This window comes from Neolamprologus multifasciatus, chromosome 15 (genome assembly GCF_963576455.1).
Source record: "Neolamprologus multifasciatus chromosome 15, fNeoMul1.2, whole genome shotgun sequence".
NCBI classification, from domain to species: Eukaryota; Metazoa; Chordata; class Actinopteri; order Cichliformes; family Cichlidae; genus Neolamprologus; species Neolamprologus multifasciatus.
Window position 1 is genome coordinate 12173880 of NC_140453.1, and position 20075 is coordinate 12193954.

Sequence of the window (20075 nt, forward strand, 5' to 3'; positions counted from 1 at the left end):
CGGCAAACCAAAACAAAGATGATAACTGAATGAGAAATGAGAGACGAGTGAGAGAGCGAGCTTGAATAGTGACGGCACCGGTTTGGACCCAACAGTCACTGCTTATGTGGGGTCATTAAATTTGCTTTTCCTTCCCTGGAGGTAACAGACACAGAGAAAGACAGCCCCCCACCAGAGGGGTGGGTCTGATTAGGAAACTGAGAGGCCGGGAACGAGTGCTGAAACAGGATTTAAAAGAGTGTAGAGGAAGAGAGAAAGAGAAGGACTTGTTGGAGGAGAAAAGAAAAGTCAAAAAAATATATTATAAGGACATAGGCTAGAGCGGGGAAACATTGTCTTCAAGGGTCTTCAACTTCCTTCATCACTATGCGATGTTACAGAAGCAGCACTGTGATTAAAGTGACTCTGACAGTCATGCCGCAGGCGGTCTACAGATATAGCAGCAGATCAAGGCAAAGCAGAAGAAATTTGGAAGACAAATCAAAGACAAATGAGGTTATTAACATCCAGTTCAACGTGTAATGGAAGCATTAGTTTGTTAAATGTTGCCACTTCATGCATACAGAACCAGAAGTGATCAGAACTTTACATACAGTCATCACAGGCACGAATGTCATGGTAATTTGAGGCTTTTAAATGATTTATTTGAACTGTTCTTTTTCCGGGGTGGAATGATTGTACAGCTTACATCTTTAATGATGTTAAAAACAAGTATCCAAAGCACAAGTTTGAATATAGTTTGGATTTTCTACACAGCCTCAAATATATGCATACAGTCATTGACCACAATGACAAGATTTGGCACATTTGGAAGAGTAAAGAGTAACTTCTGACCACAACTCTGTTTATTTGTGAGGTTATGTTGTTGTATCTCAGATAAAAAGATAAAAGATAAAATCCATTCAAAGATTCATGTCTTCTCTGTTTATATATTAAAGATGTAACTAATTATATCAGATTTCTTACACGCTTGCTCCTGACACATGCCTTCAGCTGTCGAAAATGCTTGTGTGTACTTTAAAACTGTTTCCACATTTGCTTTTGACATCAACATGTTTCCTAAAATTATGTAGTTGGATGTATAATATTAAGATTTCCCACTTTGAGATGAGGAATGGTGCATTGTTTTCCTTTTATGTCAACCGCCCCTTAGATGATGAGGATATTAGGACAGGCTTGCCGGTTTAAAAGATGGTTTAAAAGAAAAATGAGACAGAAATTGGAATGTGGCACTGAATTACATTGAATTTGATTACAGGTGTGCGTTTTTACCTCCAAGGCTTCATTAACGGCCTCGGTGCTCTCTGGCAGGTTTTCAGTAGCTTGGAGCTTCTCCTCCAGAGTGTTGAGCCAGCTCTGCTCCATGTCCAGGTATTGAAGCAGCTCCATCCAACAGGACCAAACCTCCTACAGAGCAACACAAAAACTATTAAAAGGGAAATGCTTTATGTTACTATGAGGTGACCACACTCATGAGCATGCCCCTTTTCAGGCGCTTAAAGAACAAAATAAAACATTTTAATGTTTATTTTCTTCTTTATAGCAAGACTAAACAGCCAAATTCTACGGACAAAGAGGAGGTTGTGACAAACAGGCTGCAGGCAAAAAGCATACACAAGCATAAACACAGCTTTCTGACGTGCCTGACCTTTAGTCTGCAGTGTTTAATCAAAAAAGGAGCCCTTAAGTAGGACTTTACACTTACAGATTAGCTCTGAAAACAAGAATCACCATTTTCCCTTCAAGCTTCTCTTGGTCTTTGCACGAAAATTAACAAACGAGGGCCCAAGAAATGACACATTGCATAACCCGACATGTCATTCCTCTACTGAACTACGGGACTTCTGAGCTGATGCACAAAATCGTGCCACTCAAGCAGAAAACAATGAATTAACTTCATGTTAATGTGTCACAGGAGCTTTTACTTAAGCTTCAAGGTAATTTCAATGTAACACAATAGGGGAAAATGACACTTTTTCTAATTTACTTAGTTAAGTGCAGGTTTCCAGCAATAAAAGCTCATAATAATGAGATTAATCAATATATTATTGTATATTATGTGAGTAGAGCTCATTTATTGCATTTTTATTCACCAACAACAGAAAATACATTAATAAATTGATTACATTACCTCCAGGGTGTGACACTTGCTCTTGAGGCGGTCACAGAGCTTGTGGTAGTTGGCCAGTACCCCCTCTAGCTCTGAGGTCAGTTCTTGCCTGCTGCCTCCACCTGTGGGTGATGTTCGGGACACCAGCAAGTTGATGCTGTCTTTCAGGATCTTCACTTTCACCTCTTTCTGTACCACATCCTCTTTAGCCCGCTGCGAGAGCCGAGGCCACCCAAGATGAGAGAGAGCAAGAGTTAGATTCAAACACAAAGAATTACTCAACACCACTTTCTTTGACCGCCCTTCCAGTCCAACCTTCATCTCTTCCAGCGATGCCTCCAACTCCTCTGGACTTTTGTATTCAAAATCCCTCATGAGAAACTCCTCGTCAACTTGGGCCATCCACTCCTGCATCTCTGCCAGGTCTTTCCTCAAATTCACATGCTTCTCCTGACTCTCTGCCACGCGCTCCTGATGGCTCAGCAACTGGAAGGAAATGCATTTCATCAGGTTTGTAACGAGCTGGCATCACATTTTTAGAATTTTAGAAATTCTAATATTGCTTAAAAATCGCATTTTAATTGATCTTTTAATGGTTTACATTCATGATTATGCAATTATGCAATGATATATACAGTACAGCATATTAGTGAAATGAAATGGACTTCATCTTCCTGTAAAGTACTTGTGATGTACAAAACAAAAGGTACTGGACACATGTTATGAAACCTTAACATTAAAACATTAAGGTTAGTTGTGCATGCATAATTTGTTATTGTAATTTATAATGTAAAATTAGTGTTTTAACTTATTTAGCCTCTGTGTACTACTGATATGTGATTGTAACTTTATTGTACGAATAGTTTGTGTGAAGACTGCAAACAAAAGGCCCAAAACTAACAGTTAGCTGTGTTCAAGGTAATGATGCACTTTCCATGTCTCTGTTATCAGACAGGTGCCTACATGACTGTGAGAAACTAGCTCCCTACAGCTGAGCAGAGTTTGTATCGACACAAAGAGCATAAAGGAGCTGTTATTCTTCTGTTCTGTGCTGCTATGAAGACCGTTCGTGCTGTGCTGATCTGCTGGTTTGGTTTCAGCATTCAGTTTATTTTTCCATGACATAAATCAGCCACTAAATAAATTATAAGCAATAAAACAAACTCACCTGTTTGCTGAGAGAAGTCCACCGAGCCTGGCACTCATCCAATTTGTCCTGCCCACACCTGGCCAGCCCTGGTACTGCAGCTGCCTGTACCGAATTCACATTCTCTCCCATCTGCATCAGTGAACCTTCCACCTGCTCCATCTCATTCACATGCTCCTGTTTATAGGAACATGAAAGGAAACTTTTAAAAAAGTTCATTCAAGCCAAGCCCCCCACAAAAAACCCTACTTCAGCATATTGTTCAAGTTGATTTCTGAGCAGTTTGTGCGTCATTACCACCAGTGTTTGTTTTTTGCTGCATTTTTCTCACACCTTGCACTGATTCAGTTCTTCCCTTAGACTCTCTGTGTCACTCATCCCTGTGGCATCCCGAGACAACAGCTCCTGAACTGCATCCAGCCAACGTTCCACTTGCTCCAAACGAACCTGAATGCAGCACAAGAGCAAAACCACAGTGTAAACTACAGCCATAATTTAAGCAGAAACAGACTCTTTATTCTCCCTGACAGCTGCTCTACCTGATTGTCCTTCATGCTACCCAGAATGCACTGCAAAGTGCCAAGCTCCTCACGGGCCCGGGAAGACAGCTGACTCCATTTTTGTAGTTCTGCAGGGTCAGAGGCTTGCTGTGTTTGCTCAATATCCAGACACAGGACCTGACGTGAACACAAGTACAGAATTAAAATGACATTTCTGAGAAACAATCAATCAATCTTGGAATTCTTGGAAAAAACATCTCTTAAACATTTTTGCATGCGTAAAAGAAACATTTAAAAAGAAAAAAAAAAAAAAAACAACTTGAGATTATTCCAGAGTTTAACAAAAAACAAAAAGTTGAGTCTGACAGGAATTTAAAGACCAATATGATATTTGGCAATTTAAAAATCCAGTATATCAGCAAACATTTGTTCTTCTTTCAGGGTCACACAACGGAAAAATTTCGCTAAAAAACATTATCTGTGTCTTTACTCAGATACAGTTGCAGGCATAACAATGCACTTTAAAAGTAACCTTGTTTTATTAGGTCATGGATTACTTGTTTACACTCTGCCCGACTCTGCAGGGATCATCTGGTTGTTGTGTTTGAGGCTCCAAACGCATATTGCCAACAGGGAAGTGGCAGCATCGATTCTCATAAAATGGTTGAAGCGTGTTTCTGGTGTCTTTTCTTTAATTTAAATTACCTGGCTTTTATAATGCAGCATGTCTGCAAATAACTAACATCGACATTGTCTATACCGTACATCATATTGTAAGTTATAAAGTCATTAGATATTGATCATATATTATACACCCTGCAAAAAAAAAGTCTAAATGCTTTTCTGTGAATGTAGCCTCTTGAAAACAAATATAGGTATGATTGTAATCTGCATGTGTACTGAAGGCCTAACAAAAGCATGTGGTTTGTTCCTCATTAAATGTTCAACTCTTTAGTTAAATAGTGTGTAAATTAATTTAATTACTCATTATTCAAAAACACTCCTAGCAATTCAATTCAATTTTAAGCCTCAAGGTGCTGCAAGTTAAAGACCATATAATAACACTGAAAAAAAAAAACCATCAATCAAATGACCCCTTATCAGCTAGCGCTTAGCGACCATGGGAAGGAAAAACTGCCTTTTAACAGAAAGAAACATCCTGTAGAGCCAGGTTCAGGGAGTGGCAGCCATCAGCTGGGGTTTGATAGGAGGAAAACAGGTTAAAACCAGAAGTAAACTAGTGAAACACTGAAAAGTGCTGCTGTTAATTTTATGTCATCAACATAAAATTTCTATAATACAAAAAACTGTGTGCTGTAATACATTAACACAGAGAGAAACCAGAGCCAATATGGTGATTATCACCTTGCCTCATTTGACTAAAGGGAACCTGAACTCGCACATGCTGCTATGGTATTGCATGTTGCAGTCAACAAACTGACTGACAGGTTCAGCGGCTCCACACTGAGCTGTTAGGAGCTCCGTGCTGCATGCACGGGCATGCTGCCCAGAATGCGCGTAGTCCCCGCCCCCCTCCCCAGCACCATGCCCTATCTGCCATGATAACAAGAGCGCAGACGGAGCCACATTCCACTGAAGGATGGAGGAGGAGACCAGCACACACAGCAACACACAAAGCACAACAATGCGCAGATTACAAATCTACACACCCTTCCCTCTTACACAAAGGTTTAATACAGTGCAGAGGGAAGTGACTGGCTGATACAAGGATCTGTTATGCTTTCAGAGGAAAAGATGACAGCAAAAACTGAGATAATGTACATACAAGGACACAGAAACAACCAAAGTGAATGATGAGAATAAATTACTTGGGTCAAAGGGCACATATGACAGCAGCTAAACTTTTCAAAAAGCTCAAAATAACATTTAATATTTATATATTTATATAGTTTCATTGTGCTTTAGAATACAAGCCACATTTAACCACACATTAATAAACCCCTTTATTCTATACGATTTAAGCACTTTATCTGACTCACTGTGGGAGGAAACTGGAGAACCCAGAGGAAACCCACTTAAGCACATGATCGAACCAGGATCTTTCTTGCTGAGAAGAGACGGTGCTAACCGCTGCAATACCGTGTTGCACAAAAAGCAAATCTAATGTGCTAAAAAATTGCGCACGTAAATTCCAGAGGTAAAAATACTAACTATCTAACTAATTAATGCAGCTATATCCTCCTCAGTCGAATTGACATTTTTGTCCTAGCTGTCTGCTTGTCAGTTAGCAGAATATCTGTATTTAAACTCATCTGGAGGAAAACTCACCTGTGCCCGCTCCACTGCCTCTTGTGTTGTAGGCATGTCAACCATCCCGTTCCTCAGAGTGGCCAGTCTGGCTTCTAGACCCTCCACCACAGACTGTACCAGCTGCGTGGCTTCCAGATTAGCCAGAGCTGAAATAAGGCAAGGAAAAGAAGATGTTTTAGAAAATAACAGAGAAGAAAAGACCGGAAAAACTGCGAAATATAACTTTAGCATTCAGGCTTAAGCATCAAGCTTGTGTCACAAGGGGGTAGTGAGCAAGTTTGGGATTCCCCCTCTTTACAGTTGGAGATGCTTGTGTTTTCCATACACTAGGAGGTTCCCAAACATTGCACTGTGTGTTAAACTTAAAATAAGTTTGGATTTGCTATTTTCAAAATAGCAAATCCAAACCTCCAAAAGGTTCACAAGTGACCAATTTATTTAAAAACAAATAAGATAACTAATAAACTCGAAGAAATTCAGAGAGCATTTGAAGAATATTACGCTGAGCTATACACACAACCGGATAAAGCAGATGAGCATAAGATTCAGAATTTCTTATCCAGCCTAGATCTACCGTTTATAGGTAAGCAGCAGAATGAAAAACTCGTCAGAGAAATATCAGCAGAAGAGAATAACATTGGGATCTCAAAACTCAAGACTTTTAAAGCCCCAGGATGTGATGGTTTTCCACCAGAGTGGTATAGGCAGATGAGGGAACCCTTAATCCCGCTACTAAAGGCCTCTTTTAATTACACTCTGAGTGGGGGGGGCGCTCTCACCATCGTGGCGTGAGGCGTATATCTCTGTCATACCAAAAGCAGGGAAGGATAAAACTGACCCCAGAGGTTATAGACCTATTAGCGTGTTAAATATAGACTATAAACTATTTGCCGCAATTTTGGCTAAGAGGTTGAGTACATTGATGCCCACGCTGATAGAGGAGGATCAAACAGGCTTCATTGGTAACAGACAAACACACGATAATATCAGAAGGGCCATTCATATTATTGACCAGATACTTAAAGGGAAAACTGGAACAGTTCTCATTGGGCTTGATGCGGAAAAGGCATACGATACGGTCGGGTGTGAATTTCTGTTTCATGTGTTGAAGAGATTTGGGCTATGTGACAGGTTTATTCAATGTATAAGAATGATTTATATGTCTCCAACAGCAAGGATCAAAGTTAATGGAAGCCTCTCAAATCGGATAACACTACAACGTGGCTGTAGGCAGGGCTGCCCATTGAGCCCACTGCTCTTTAACCTTTTCATTGAGCCATTGGCTCAATGCATCAGAGAAGAGCCTCGATTGGAGGGGGTTACAACGGGGAATGTGGAAAATAAAATTTGCTTGTATGCAGACAACGTGCTGGTAGCGCTAGGAAACCCGGAAGAGGGAATTCCTCTGCTTATGGAAATACTGGAAGAATATGGCAGACTGTCTGGTTATAGACTAAACATTCAAAAAACTCAAATCTTGACATTCTTTTTTAACCCCTCAAGACAATTGGTAGCAAGATATAGATTCGGATGGCATCAATCTCAAATGGAGTATTTGGGGATCCTGCTGACAAAAGACCTTGCATTGTTATATGAAGTTAATTATAACCAGGTGAACAAGAAGATATATGAAGATCTGGAGAGGTGGGGTATGCTCCACCTCGATCTGGGCAGCAAAGTTAGAGCCATAAAGATAAATATCCTCCCAAAGCTGCTATATTTGTTTGCAGCACTTCCAGTGGAGGTCCCAGCAAAACAATTTAGGGAGTGGGATATGCACTCCTCAAGATTCATATGGGGAAATAAAAGGCAGAGAGTGAAATATGCAACAATGCAGCTGCCTGGTGAGCGGGGGGGCATGGCTCTACCGTGCTTTGAGGATTACTATCTGGCAGCCCAGATCAGACCTCTAGTGTGCTGGTGTAACTCTAAATTTGAGGCAAAATGGAAAGACATTGAGCTTTCTTTGATGGATTTCCCAATACAGTCTGTTCTGGGGTCTCTTGAGAGTTTGCCACAGGCATATCAGATGCAAAATTTATGTGTAAGTTTTTCCCTGAAAAAATGGGCAGATGTGATTAAGATTTTTGGTCTTAATAGGGAAATAGGGTTGCTGGGATGGCCAGCATATCTCCCACGCTTCCTTCCAACATTGTTAGACCATAAATTCAGGGAGTGGTCCAGGCATGGAATCACTGCGATCTGTAAGATAGTAAAGCATGGGGAGCTGATCAATTTTGAGGACATGTGTCAGATTTCCGAGATTGGCAGGGAAGATTTTTATCGTTGCCTACAGGTTCGGAGCTTCTTCCGGAAGGAAATTAAAATGCTTGCTAGTGGGGTGATCCAAATATTTATGGATGCTTATGGTGACAACATTATAAGAGGTACTATAGGCAAAATATACAGAAGTTTTACAGCTATGAAAAAGACCTCAACAAGATATGTCAGTCATCGATGGGAAAAAGAAGCAGGTATAACTATCTCAGAGGAAGATTGGTTGCGGATGTGGAAGAATGTGTTATCTACCACAAATTCTTTAACATGGCGAGATTTTGGATGGAAGAATTTAATTAGATTCTTCATCACACCAAAGCAGAAATCCAAAATAAGTGGTTCAGGCGCTTCATGCTGGAGGGAGTGCGGGGAGGTCGCTGCGGGTTGCTTCCATGTCTTCTGGTCATGCCCTAAACTGAAGACCTTTTGGGAGGAGATTAAACAAATGGTGATGGATGTACTGGAAGTAACACTGGACTTCTCCTTTAGTACGATGTACCTTGGGAATATCCCTGAGGATATAAATAACAGAGACTCATATTTACTGAAAATAATTATGGTTGCATGCAAAAAGGCAATTACTAAGTGTTGGTTACAGACAAGCCCCCACCACACGGAAGCTGGTCATAGACATTATTAACACAATTCATCATATGGAACTGATTACCCTCTCACTGTGGCTACAGAAGGATAAAAAGAGAGACTTTGGGAACGATGGGATCGTTATACGTCAAGAGACTAGAGACTGATACCTCTATGATGCAGAGGGACCGCTACGAATTTGTTTGAATGGAACATGCACCTGTGTAATATGTAATATGTGTAAGTAAAACAAGCCGTTGTGTATTTTGGAATATGTGAACATATGTGAATGTGTTGGTTTCCCTTACCCTCTTTAGTTCTGTATGTAAAATAAGATGAAAATCAATAAAGAGAAAGTGTTAAAAAAAACAACAACAAGTGACCAATTTATTTTAATTAGTTCAATTACCTTTCATTTTACTCTTATTCCTCTGCACATTTTTCTATACTTCCACTCCTGTCTTCCTTCCCCTGTGTCCCCTTCTCTGTTAACTACCAGGTGATTTAATGCTTACGTAATCTGGCTATGTTCATATACACAAGGAGCAAACCTGGAGTGTAAGTGTGGGGTGGAGGTGGTGATAGAGAGGGCCCCAGCAAGAATCAAACCGCCCTCAGGCAGAAACAAAAAGGTTTTCCTTGGATCCCATCCAAACCCTCAGTGTCATAAAAGCCCTAGAGGTACAGCAAAACAGGCATGCAAACACAACACACACACACCCACCCACATCCCCCTACAGTCAGCAGAGCATTCAAGCCTCCCTTTACGGATATTTTTTGGCCAGGATCAGCGCACGTAAATTCCAGAGGTAAAATGGTGACTTATTTTCAGAACTTGTCCAGGTCCAAGTCAGGTCCTCAGGTAGAGACAGAGCTGGCCCAGAGGTACGATCTTACGCACGATCGCTCACGTACACACTCGCATCTCCGTGAGCTTTTGGAGGCCATATAAGGGCATCATCTATTACTTGTGGCTGGCCAAGGATTCGTATAAAAGCTCATGTCAAATTTACACAGCCCGTGTGGAACAGGGCTCTGCTGATCTTAACCATTACTCATTCAGTCTCCCATAAACCTGAAAGCTTTGCACCACAAGCAACGAGAGAGATAAAGGCCTTTGTTTTAAGGGCGGTTTAAATCTCTGCCCTGCAGATCTCAGGAATAAGAGGATATCTGAAAGCTCTCAGGTCACTGGAAAAGCAGGTGGACCTGTTCAGAGTTTCGGACTTCATTTCTACTGTATTGATTTACGAAATTATTTTAATGCACTTAAGCGGTACCTTCATTGACTTCCTTTTCTCTGCTCTGCAGCTTCTGCAGGGTGGAGGCATGATGTGCAGAAACCACCACCATGTTGTCTTTTAGAGAAGGCAGGGCTCCCATTGACCCTGCCTCTGCAGACAGCTGCTCCAGTCGTGGACTGAAGGCGGTGACCTGAGCAATTCGAGACTGACAAGCACAAAAGAAAACAAATGTGTTCACGTGTTTGAAATGAGGAGTGATCACATGGCCACACTTCGGTCAATTGGCATTCAGACTTCTCATGTTTGTTGAAAACAAATAGAAACATTTACATTTGATTCTTTGTTGTGCAATTACATACATTTATCTAAAATAATTACAAAACGTCTTACTCACACTGCTGCAGTGAGTTAGCTGACTGGTCTGGAATTTACCAGATGGAGTCATTGTTTCCAATGACAGGCAAGTAAGTTAAGCTCAAATTATGACACACTGGAGGGAGGTTTCATCTGTCTTACTCTACTCTACAAGCTTTTGAATGCATCTCAACTTGATTTACTGCATCCCTGCTGTGACCTCGTGGTTTCTGATCAGTGATTTTAATGGTGATTTATCTTTGCTGTAAAAATTGTAATACTTGTAAAGAATGCAGTTGAATGAGAGGAATTTAACAAGTGACGTTTAGGGTTAAAGTCACACAAAGGACATTGAAGTGTCTGCGAGTGAGACGGTAAATCTTACCTGGCATTCCCCCCTCAGGTTTCCGAGCTCTATCTTGTTGCACTTTTCTACAGGCGCGGTTGAGTACAGCCACTGGTCCTGTTCCTGCAAGACCCGGTCCAAGCCTGCAAGTTCATTAGAAACCGCTCTCAGCCGGGTCTGCGTGAGAACCCGCTCACGGGCTGCCTGCAGCTCCCTCGCACAGACATCCCACTCAGTCTGGAGCTGCTCTATGTTTGCCCTCACCAGATCCACACTCACAGCCTCTATAGATAGAAACAAAGACACCGGCTCACATCAAATGCACTTAACAGCTAACTGATTTTCAGCCTTTGAATGTTTGAATGTGTCACAGCTTTTGTTCTAGATTTTATGTGGGAGCTCCTAGCAAGTAATAATTGTAATAACACCAGAGGATAAAATAATGGAGAGAAGGTAAAACAGATGAAAAAGCAAGTGATGGAATAAAACTGTTTAATGGAAATTTTGACGTTTAAAAAAAAAAAAAGTCTTCTCCAACTTAGCCACGCCGCCACCTCCCACTGCCTCCAGAGCAGTGTAAACACGTAAAAACCCTGAGTGCCTCTTCATTTCATTGAGTGGTTATATGAAATCAGCAACCCTGCAGACTGATGGGGTTTTATTACTCAAACCCCAAATACACAAACACATGTTTAGAGTTCTGGCATTTAAAAATAAATAACAATAAAAATATGGAGGCTCGTAAATACCCAGAAAATACCAGACAGCTGCAGAAAAGTGGTAAAAATCTTATGAGGAAAACACAGTTTAACAAGGAGATGGAAGATTGTTGTTTGAGCTGCCTTAAGGCAATAAATAGAAGTCAAGATCTTTACACACTTTAGAAGAACATACGTGACAAAACTTGGATGATTTGTTTCTAATAATTTTGTGGTTTATACAGAAAGAGGAACCTTTACTCTACGTTTCATACCTCTCTCTAGCTGGTCCATCAGGGCTCTTCCCCCCTGGATCATCTGACTCACTGTAGCTTCTTTTGCTTTAAGTTCTGCTTCCAAATCCTAAAGTGGTTGTTTAACACATATTAAAGTTTATGCCTACAAAATATATTTTGTTCAATTGAAGTTGAAATTATGTTAAATGTCTGCAGGTCTACCTTTAGATTCTCCTGAAGGTCTGGAGTATCAGGTGTAGTCTCAGGATGTGTGGTGGCCAGTGCCTGAGTGGACATCTTCCACGTTTTTATCCAGCTCAGAAGCTCAGAAATTTTGTTTTCAAACCTGCAGAACACAAAAGACATGCACACTATGTACACACTGCTGTGTGTGTGTGTGTGTGTGTGTGTGTGTGTGTGTGTGTGTGTGTGTGTGTGTGGTAGGGTAGAGAGATTTATTCTGTCTGTTTATGGCCCCACTCTTACATTCTTATGACTTCTGCATCCGTCTCCACCAGACGTTTCTTTGGGGGAGCAGGTGGGGCCAGGTCCTGATCGTCAATTGAAGTGACCGAATCCACAGCAACTGTATCCACGATGACCTGTTCTTCCACCTGAGTCATCCCAGCATCCGTCACAGCTTCCATTAGCTGTGAGGAGTGAGTTATAGTATTAGTGAAAAAGAAAGGAAGATAAATCAATCAAAGCTAAGAAAAAGAAATAAAAGTACACTACCAGTCAAAAGTTTGGACAACCCTTCTCATTTATGTTTTTTCTTTATATTTACTACTTTCTACATTGTAGATACATAATGAAGATGTCAAATATATGAAGCACTACTTTGCTGGTAACATTGTCGGGGATTGATTCAAAACTGAAGCAGCGAACCGAACCAGCATGGATACCAGAGCATCCTGCAGCAATATGCCATCCCATCCGGTTTCAGGACAATAACCCCAAACACACCTCCAGCCTGTGTAAGGGCTATTTGACCAAGAAGAAGATGGATTGCTGCACCAGATGGCCTCCACAGTCACCTGACATAAACCCAATCGAGATGGTTTGGGATGAGATGGAGCGCAGAGTAAAGGCAAAAGGGCCAACAAGTGCTCAGCATCTCTGGGAACTCCTTCAAGACTGTTGCAAAACCATTTTAGATGACGACCTCGTGAAGCTCATCGAGACAATGCCAAGAGTGTGCAAAGTTGTAATCAAAGCAAAGGGTGGCTATTTTGAAAAATCTCAAATCTAAAACATGTTTTTTAGTTATTTCACACTTTTTTGTTTACTACATAATTCTGTGTGTTCATTCATAGTTTTGATGCCTTCCTTTGCAAAAATGGTGAAACAGTAAATGCTCATTGAAGCATTAACCATGTGAGAATCATGTTTTACCACCTGAGATAGAGTCACACACCTGAAACGAGCAGTCTTCTAACTTCTGCACCAAGCTGTCCCATCGCTGTGTCAGCTCCTCTGCGTCTGCCTCGATCTTCGCTCCTGCATCAGGACTTCGCAGCACCTGGATCACATCCTGTCCTGCATCAGACAGCTTGTCCAGAGCCCTCCTTTTCTTTTCCATGTCTTCCTTTAAAATCTATAAGAGCGGAAGACAAAAAATAAAGTAAATACATAAAGATGGAAAGGTCATTCATTACAGTGAAAGCTGTACTGACATTTACAATGCCAGAAATTCAAATTTGCAACATATTTTTCCAGAGTAAATGCTAACAACCAAAACAAACAGGCGTAATACTTACAGCTAACTGGCGCACGTTCATATTGATTTCACCGGAGTCTTTAAAGTTGCTCGTCTTTACTTCATTCAAGGCCTCCTCTTTTTCAACCAACCATGTACTAAACAAGCTCTGCAGAGTAGTAAAAAATGTATTGTAATTACACACAGAGACTCGTGCCTGGGTTAATCTGTTTTTATTTTAAAAAGTCTGATGCTTTTCATCCCAAGTGGAGACACAAGTGATTCATTTTTTAAAATCATCTCAATACAGTTTAATTTTTCTCTCCTGAAGTAGTTTGTTATAAATGTGCATTTAAACAGGAGAGAAGAAAAACCTGTGCAAGATATGAATGTACTGTATAAGGACATAAATATGTTACCTGGTCTGATAGAAGCTGTTGCCAAACCATAAAGACTTCCTGCAACTTGTGCCACCTTTCCTCAGTCCAGCGGCACACGGCTCCCCAACGTTCACCCAAAGACTGAATTCAAGATGAACAAAAAATGAATTAAAGCAGTAGCTCATTAATGACAAACCATTTTATACTCAAGTGCATCCACATAAGGAAGCAATTAAAAGATACTGAACACAAATTCGTATGTTCTGAACATAATGGAAGAAAACTATTTGATAAATGATAAATTGCTGGCCAATCAACTTCAAAGCCTGAAAACTTACTTGTAATTGCTCCTCCAGGGCAGCAGTGGCACTCTCACCGCTATTCTCATCCACCACGACTACCATGTGTGTTAAAGAATTGACCTTTACTTGCTCCGCCTCCAAGTCATTCTGGAGTTCCTGTGCAGGAACACAAACAGCGAATTCAGTCATATGTTGCAATTAACTAAGCAAGCAGAGAAGCTACTCATGAAAGATTACAATCAAACGGGAAGGAGTGATCACAAGACCAGCCTGTTTTAGAACAAGAGCTGCATGCATGCACTGGCACTTTTTTGGCATTTTACTTGACACTGTCAACAATGAAGCATTTACCCATGCAAAAGTGTTTTAATATTAAGTGTTAACGGTAAACTGTCCTCACTTTGTGTTGCTCTATCTGTTCTTTATAGGCCTCCATGTCCTTTGCTGCTGGCTGTGTCTCTATTCTCCTGATTCGCTCCTCCGTCTGTGTCAGCCAGTCAGAAAGCTGCTGCAGCTGCTGCTGCTGAAGATCCATCAGGACTTCATGGAGCCTGGAGAGAAAGAAAGCAAAGGCAGAAGGGCAGTAAAGTGAGCACATAAAGGTAGGAAGGATATGTAAGCCATAAATTTCATAAACTTTAGGACTTTAAGATTTAACTGCAACAACACAGGAAGACAAACGCTGTGGCTAAAAAAGCTCAGGGTCAACAAATGTAGCGTACATCATGAACACAACTTGTGTGCAGTTTGTGTGTGTGTGTCGTAAACCTCGATGACACAAGCTGAGAGTGCAAATCGTAAGACCTTGGGTAGCTCAACGCTCAGCATGTGTCATGTCTGGCAACTTGCACCCCTGTCCATTCTTTACAGCATAAACTGCTGGCTTGATAACACTGCATTCTAGACCATAAAATGTTCAGGTTTATAGTCAGATTTGTCCTGAAACAGAAATGTCCTGTACCCGTTTCTGAGATGAATCAGTAAGGGACATTTAAACAACTCCAGAAGACCGATTCAGGTATGTCTCTGTTTACCTGGCCTGACGGTCCATGCTTTCCACTCTAAGAGCCTCCCAGCGGGCATTGAGGAGGGTCATCTGTTCCCGGATTTCATCTTCTTCCTCTTCTGTTAGGTTGCCTTGAGCAATCAGTTGGTTACCCGCTTGTAGCACATAACCCACACTGCTCTGACGCGCTGTCAGTTTCATCATAAATGTCTTGAAAGGAAAGAGTAGTAAGTGGTTACAATTTTAAACAATAAACAGAAAAATCTCTGTCTATGAAACAGTTTGCATCCTGGGAACATGAACACGCAGCACTCATAATAAGCCTTTATAATCTGTGCCTGTTTGTTAGCACTTGGCAAACACATGCTAACATCTGGACGCCCTTCCGTCATTAGGTTTAATGTTTATAACGCCCTGCAGAAGCACTGAGCAGTACCGTAGCACCCTCATATTTAAGTGCTGCTGTTGCAACAAGACAAAGCGTGAGCACAAATCGAGGGGTGGGCTATCAATTAGCAAACCAAAGCCATCCAAAAAAAAAAAAAAAAAGAAGCATAAAAGGTTTGAAGAAGAAATGCAAAAGCTAATGTTTGGTTGTTTTTATTTCATTGTAGCTGTGGAGAAGCCAGTGAACTGAGTTGCTGTCCATTACAGGGAGCTCTCTGGATGAGTAAGCATTTTCAACTGCGCCTCTAACGCCTTTGTTTTTTGACTAAGCTTTACTGGCGAAACTGGAGTAAGTCAGGGAAACAAGGCTGAAACAAACTGGATTGATTTTTGTAGACTTTCTGAAAAGCCTGGCTGTTAAAGCTGCTTTCAATCCTGTTGCTTTCTGTCTCCATAGCAGATTTCAGCTTTGACCTGGATTCCAGGCATTCAACTTCACAAATATTCACAGTTCAGCCGAGGGAATCCAGCCAAAGCCCCTTTACACACATGCACCGACAGAGACGATGTAACTAAGCCTTGTCGAGCAAGGAAGTAAGCTGTGGGCCAGGGCACCATGGAGTGCAGTGTGTCACTGTTAGCCATGGAATTCCTGCCATTCTCAACATGTTAAAGGCATGCACTGCTGTTTGTGGGAGGCCTCTGTCTGTGGGATACTTTTGTCAGTCTCTCTGGAGAGCGACAGCCTAAATGTGTCACCATTTATTGTAAAATTGATGCTCCTGAATGTGACGTCTCAGTCCAATCCATTTTTGTTTTTTTACTGTTTCAGAACTCACAAATGAATTCCAAAAAGTAAATAACAGCACTGTTGTGTCTTCTTACCTCATGTGTGTGAAACTGCTCTTTGACTTCTTCCACATCGTCCGAGACGTCGTCCTGACCCTGTAGATCATCCTCAGCCATCAGCAGCCAAGTCAGAACCTCCTCTAGCGTAGTCTGGTAGGTGTCAAGGTCCCCCTCCAGCAGGCCGCCCTTCATCTCACCCTCTGTCTCAGTCATGGTGCTGGGGGTCTCGGGCCGGGGGCTGCTGCCTGCCTCCTCTGTCTGTACAGTCTAAGAAACATGAGGCAAGGTTTGACCAAGTTATAAACAAGATAATTACTTAATAAGCAGGAAAATATTACTGAAAGCAGTACAACACTTGATTGAAAGAACTGGCTTATATTTTGTAAGTATACAGGCCAAAGTGTACAGTAAAAATAAAAAGGAAGGTTTTTTTAATTTCCCAATGTGCCACATTCATAAGACAAAGACGCCTATGAAACATAACAAGTCGAAGCAAGACTTTGGTTTGTCTTCTGTGCTCATCTGCACACATCAGCTGGCAAGTTTTAAAATAGACCCAGACATCTAGAAGGGGGTTGTGCTGCTCTTGAGCACGCAGTGCGACCTGCCCTGTTCAGCAAAGGGGGAAAAAAAGAAAGACTGCAAGCCAATTATGGGATGGTGGGAAGTGGGCAGGTCAAATCTTATTTTGGGAACAGCAGTAAGTCTGAAACACAGCATTAACCAAGATAAAGTTGGATGTGCAGTACAGAAGGACTGGGAAAATTACATTAACATTAATTCTACACTTTAAAAGAAGAAGAAGAACTTTACCAACCTTTATCAAACTGAACCATCACTAAAAAAAAAACCCTACACTTCAACAAAATCAACACCTTTAAAACCGACTGCACAGACAAAACTATTCCAGGCTTCTAGTTTTGTAAAGAAACGGCTCAAATGTGCTCAACAAATCTGAATGAAGCTGAACTCCAGATAAAATCTCCACAATGGCAGCCAAGGCAAAGATGACAGAAATGGTAATGGGTGTGCAGTAACAAATCAAACAGACCTTTGTTTTCCAGGCTGAAATTATACAGTGGTAATGCCTGTGCAACAAACTCAGGAAAGGTCACCTGCTGAAAATATTCAATGACCTTTTGGATATTTTTGGAATAAGTGACAAAAGAACTGTAAGGCCTTATGTTATATCAATGAGGGCTGGCAAAGAAGGGCGACAGGGAGAGAAATAAAGAGGAGAGAGAGTGAGAGAGAAGGGAAAACTGCAGCCTTGCTGCATTTATTGAGTTGAATGGCTGTAAAATAGCTGTGGTCTGGCTCAACAGAACACTTTATTATCACTAAATGATTTGCTCACCTCTGTCTATGCATTCATCACGTTTGCAGTTGTAACCGCAGAGCATGTAATTCGCTACCACACACCAGCAGCTCTCTAATTATCAATGATATTACAAAATGAAGGCGATCGTGGGAGGATCTCTCAGTATGTTTCAAAGTATCATCAATACCGAAAACTACTCTCATAACAAATACGATTAAAATTATGAATGTAAAAGAAAAGTGGGAAACCATATTGAAGTTATGAAATACAAAGAGCCCTTTATTTTAACTGCACTCAGTCTCCCAGCAGCAACAGTATTACACATTGGTTCCTATGCAGAGAGGAAGCGAGCCAGGAAAGTAAACCCTTTGTTGGACCAATCAGAACACTATTTTAAAAAAGACTGTTCCAGGACTCATTCCAGGGGCGTGTGAAGTATGTGCCCATGGGCAATAAAACAACCTAAGAGGTGGTTTAGGGGTTTTCTGACTTTTGACCAAAAACCAAAAAAAAACCTCTTAAATGAGAGATGCCCCAGAGCTATATGTGATTGACCAATCCAACAAGCTGGGAGGGGATGAAAAGCTAACAAGTCGAAAATGCATACTTAACTTTTAATTAATGTCAGCAAACTCCTTTTCAAAACACAAAGATTATTATTATTATTATTAGTTTTTAAAGTACCTGGAGTTGTCAAATCACAGTTAACAGGATAAAGCAAATTATAAACAGATTCCAATCAGTAGTTTGTGAAACGCTGAAGAAAAACTACTGAATTCACGGTGACACTGCACTGCACAGCACCCTGACTTTAATGTTGTAACAACCTTTTCTTTTTCTCTCAGCTATCTGCACTCACTCCCATTCTCACCAATTTACTCCCCTATTTCCTTCCATCCTTTTACAGCTCTGCGCTTCCACCATGCAGCTCGGCCTGTTGGATAATGTCAGAGGGGTGAGTCATGGCTCTGCTCCCCATTTCTCTGCGCTTGCTGCGCCTTTCATGAGCGGTGCCGGAGAGAATGAAGGAGGCTGCTTTTTCAGAGTGACTCACTGTATCTGGCAACATACAATAAGACACTATTCCTTATGATAATATTCCTCATGCTTGCACGTAGCAACATCTGCTGCCTTCAAACTAAACATGATGATCAGAAATGGAGCACAGCAGCAAAGCAAAAGCTGGAGCTGTTCAGTTTTTGCAACTCAAGATTTTCAGTTGTTTTTTTAAAAAAGGAGCTGGACTATCATTCCTGCATTCATAGAAAAGAAAAAAAGATAACAGTTGTTTATATCATCATAGTTCATCAAGGTTCAGACAGGCAACGTCTGGAGATAATATAGCAATAACCAGCTACTTTGAAGCACCTTCAGGGATTCTTGTTTTATGATCATAAGATAAAACAAGGAGGTAAATTCCTTCTCTGTAGACTGACGTGAGGTCAAAGAAACAGTGAATGGTACTATGTTACTTAAACACAAAGAGCCTGAGTCAGTGCAAATCAAGTTAAAGCAATTGCTTTATTTGGATTATCTGCTGATGAACATTCACAGCAAACAGTTATGGATTAAGATGAACCCCAAACAGATATCCACTGAGCTGCTCAGAAAGTTCTTGCTCTTAAAGAGGGCTTCTTTTTTTCCTCTCCGCTGTGCCAAGTGCTCAAAGACATTTGTTGATTTGCTGGGCTTCTACCTCTAAAGTTGTAGCATCTTAATAATATTAATTGCCTTGAGGGACCACTGATGTGAACGGGTGCTACATAATTGAAGCTGTTTGACTGAAATGCATGCACGGCCCGTTTCTGAAACTGAATCTAGTTTGAGTTTTGATTTTGCTAAACTCCAACTTTACATTCTTTGAAACTTATGTGTGTTTTGTTCTGAAAAATACTTTTCTCAATTTCTCTTTATGTTTAGGTCAAACCTGACATGTCCAACACCTCTGCCCTAAATCTAATAGCTTGTCTTGCACCTTCCTGTTCCTACATGTCACAACAGCTCTACTCTAGATTTTACCTGGGCACCGAGTCCTGGACCTGAGTCTTCTGACTCCACTTTATATTTGCGTGGGAGGGTCTCCACTTCTTTGATGGCCTCCATGCTCACGTCTTTCGGCAGCACGGCAAAAAGCGATGTTATATACATGAGGATGGACTTCTTATCTGGTACTTGCACTGCCACGTCTGTGAATGATAAAGAGAGCAAGACAGCGTTAGGGAGAGGGATGTAAGGCAGAAAGATCAGAGATGCAAACTGTGCGTGACGGGCAGGAGGGAGAGAGTGGAGAGAGAAAGAGAGGAGGATACAGGGGTGAAAATTGCATGAGTAGAACAGAAGCGTAGCAGATAGGGCGCGATAGCCGT

At 41.2% G+C, this 20075-nt stretch overlaps 1 protein-coding gene across 6 annotated transcripts in view; it reads right to left on the reverse strand.

Moving 5' to 3' along the window:
* The window catches only part of utrn (utrophin), a 201181-nt gene that overhangs the window by 152684 nt on the left and 28422 nt on the right, over positions 1-20075 (reverse strand). For all 6 annotated transcript variants that reach the window (XM_085133820.1, XM_085133817.1, XM_085133818.1 and 3 more), the window contains 20 exons: positions 19729-19895; positions 16425-16655; positions 15181-15362; positions 14547-14697; positions 14183-14302; positions 13884-13985; positions 13526-13633; positions 13183-13362; positions 12252-12415; positions 11988-12111; positions 11805-11892; positions 10871-11115; positions 10168-10336; positions 6047-6174; positions 3797-3934; positions 3591-3704; positions 3279-3434; positions 2426-2596; positions 2132-2323; positions 1273-1407 (listed from right to left, as the gene is read on the reverse strand). In XM_085133820.1, the coding sequence (XP_084989946.1) occupies positions 1273-1407; positions 2132-2323; positions 2426-2596; positions 3279-3434; positions 3591-3704; positions 3797-3934; positions 6047-6174; positions 10168-10336; positions 10871-11115; positions 11805-11892; positions 11988-12111; positions 12252-12415; positions 13183-13362; positions 13526-13633; positions 13884-13985; positions 14183-14302; positions 14547-14697; positions 15181-15362; positions 16425-16655; positions 19729-19895 (3065 nt within the window). The remainder of the gene's footprint in view (positions 1-1272; positions 1408-2131; positions 2324-2425; positions 2597-3278; positions 3435-3590; positions 3705-3796; positions 3935-6046; positions 6175-10167; positions 10337-10870; positions 11116-11804; positions 11893-11987; positions 12112-12251; positions 12416-13182; positions 13363-13525; positions 13634-13883; positions 13986-14182; positions 14303-14546; positions 14698-15180; positions 15363-16424; positions 16656-19728; positions 19896-20075) is intronic.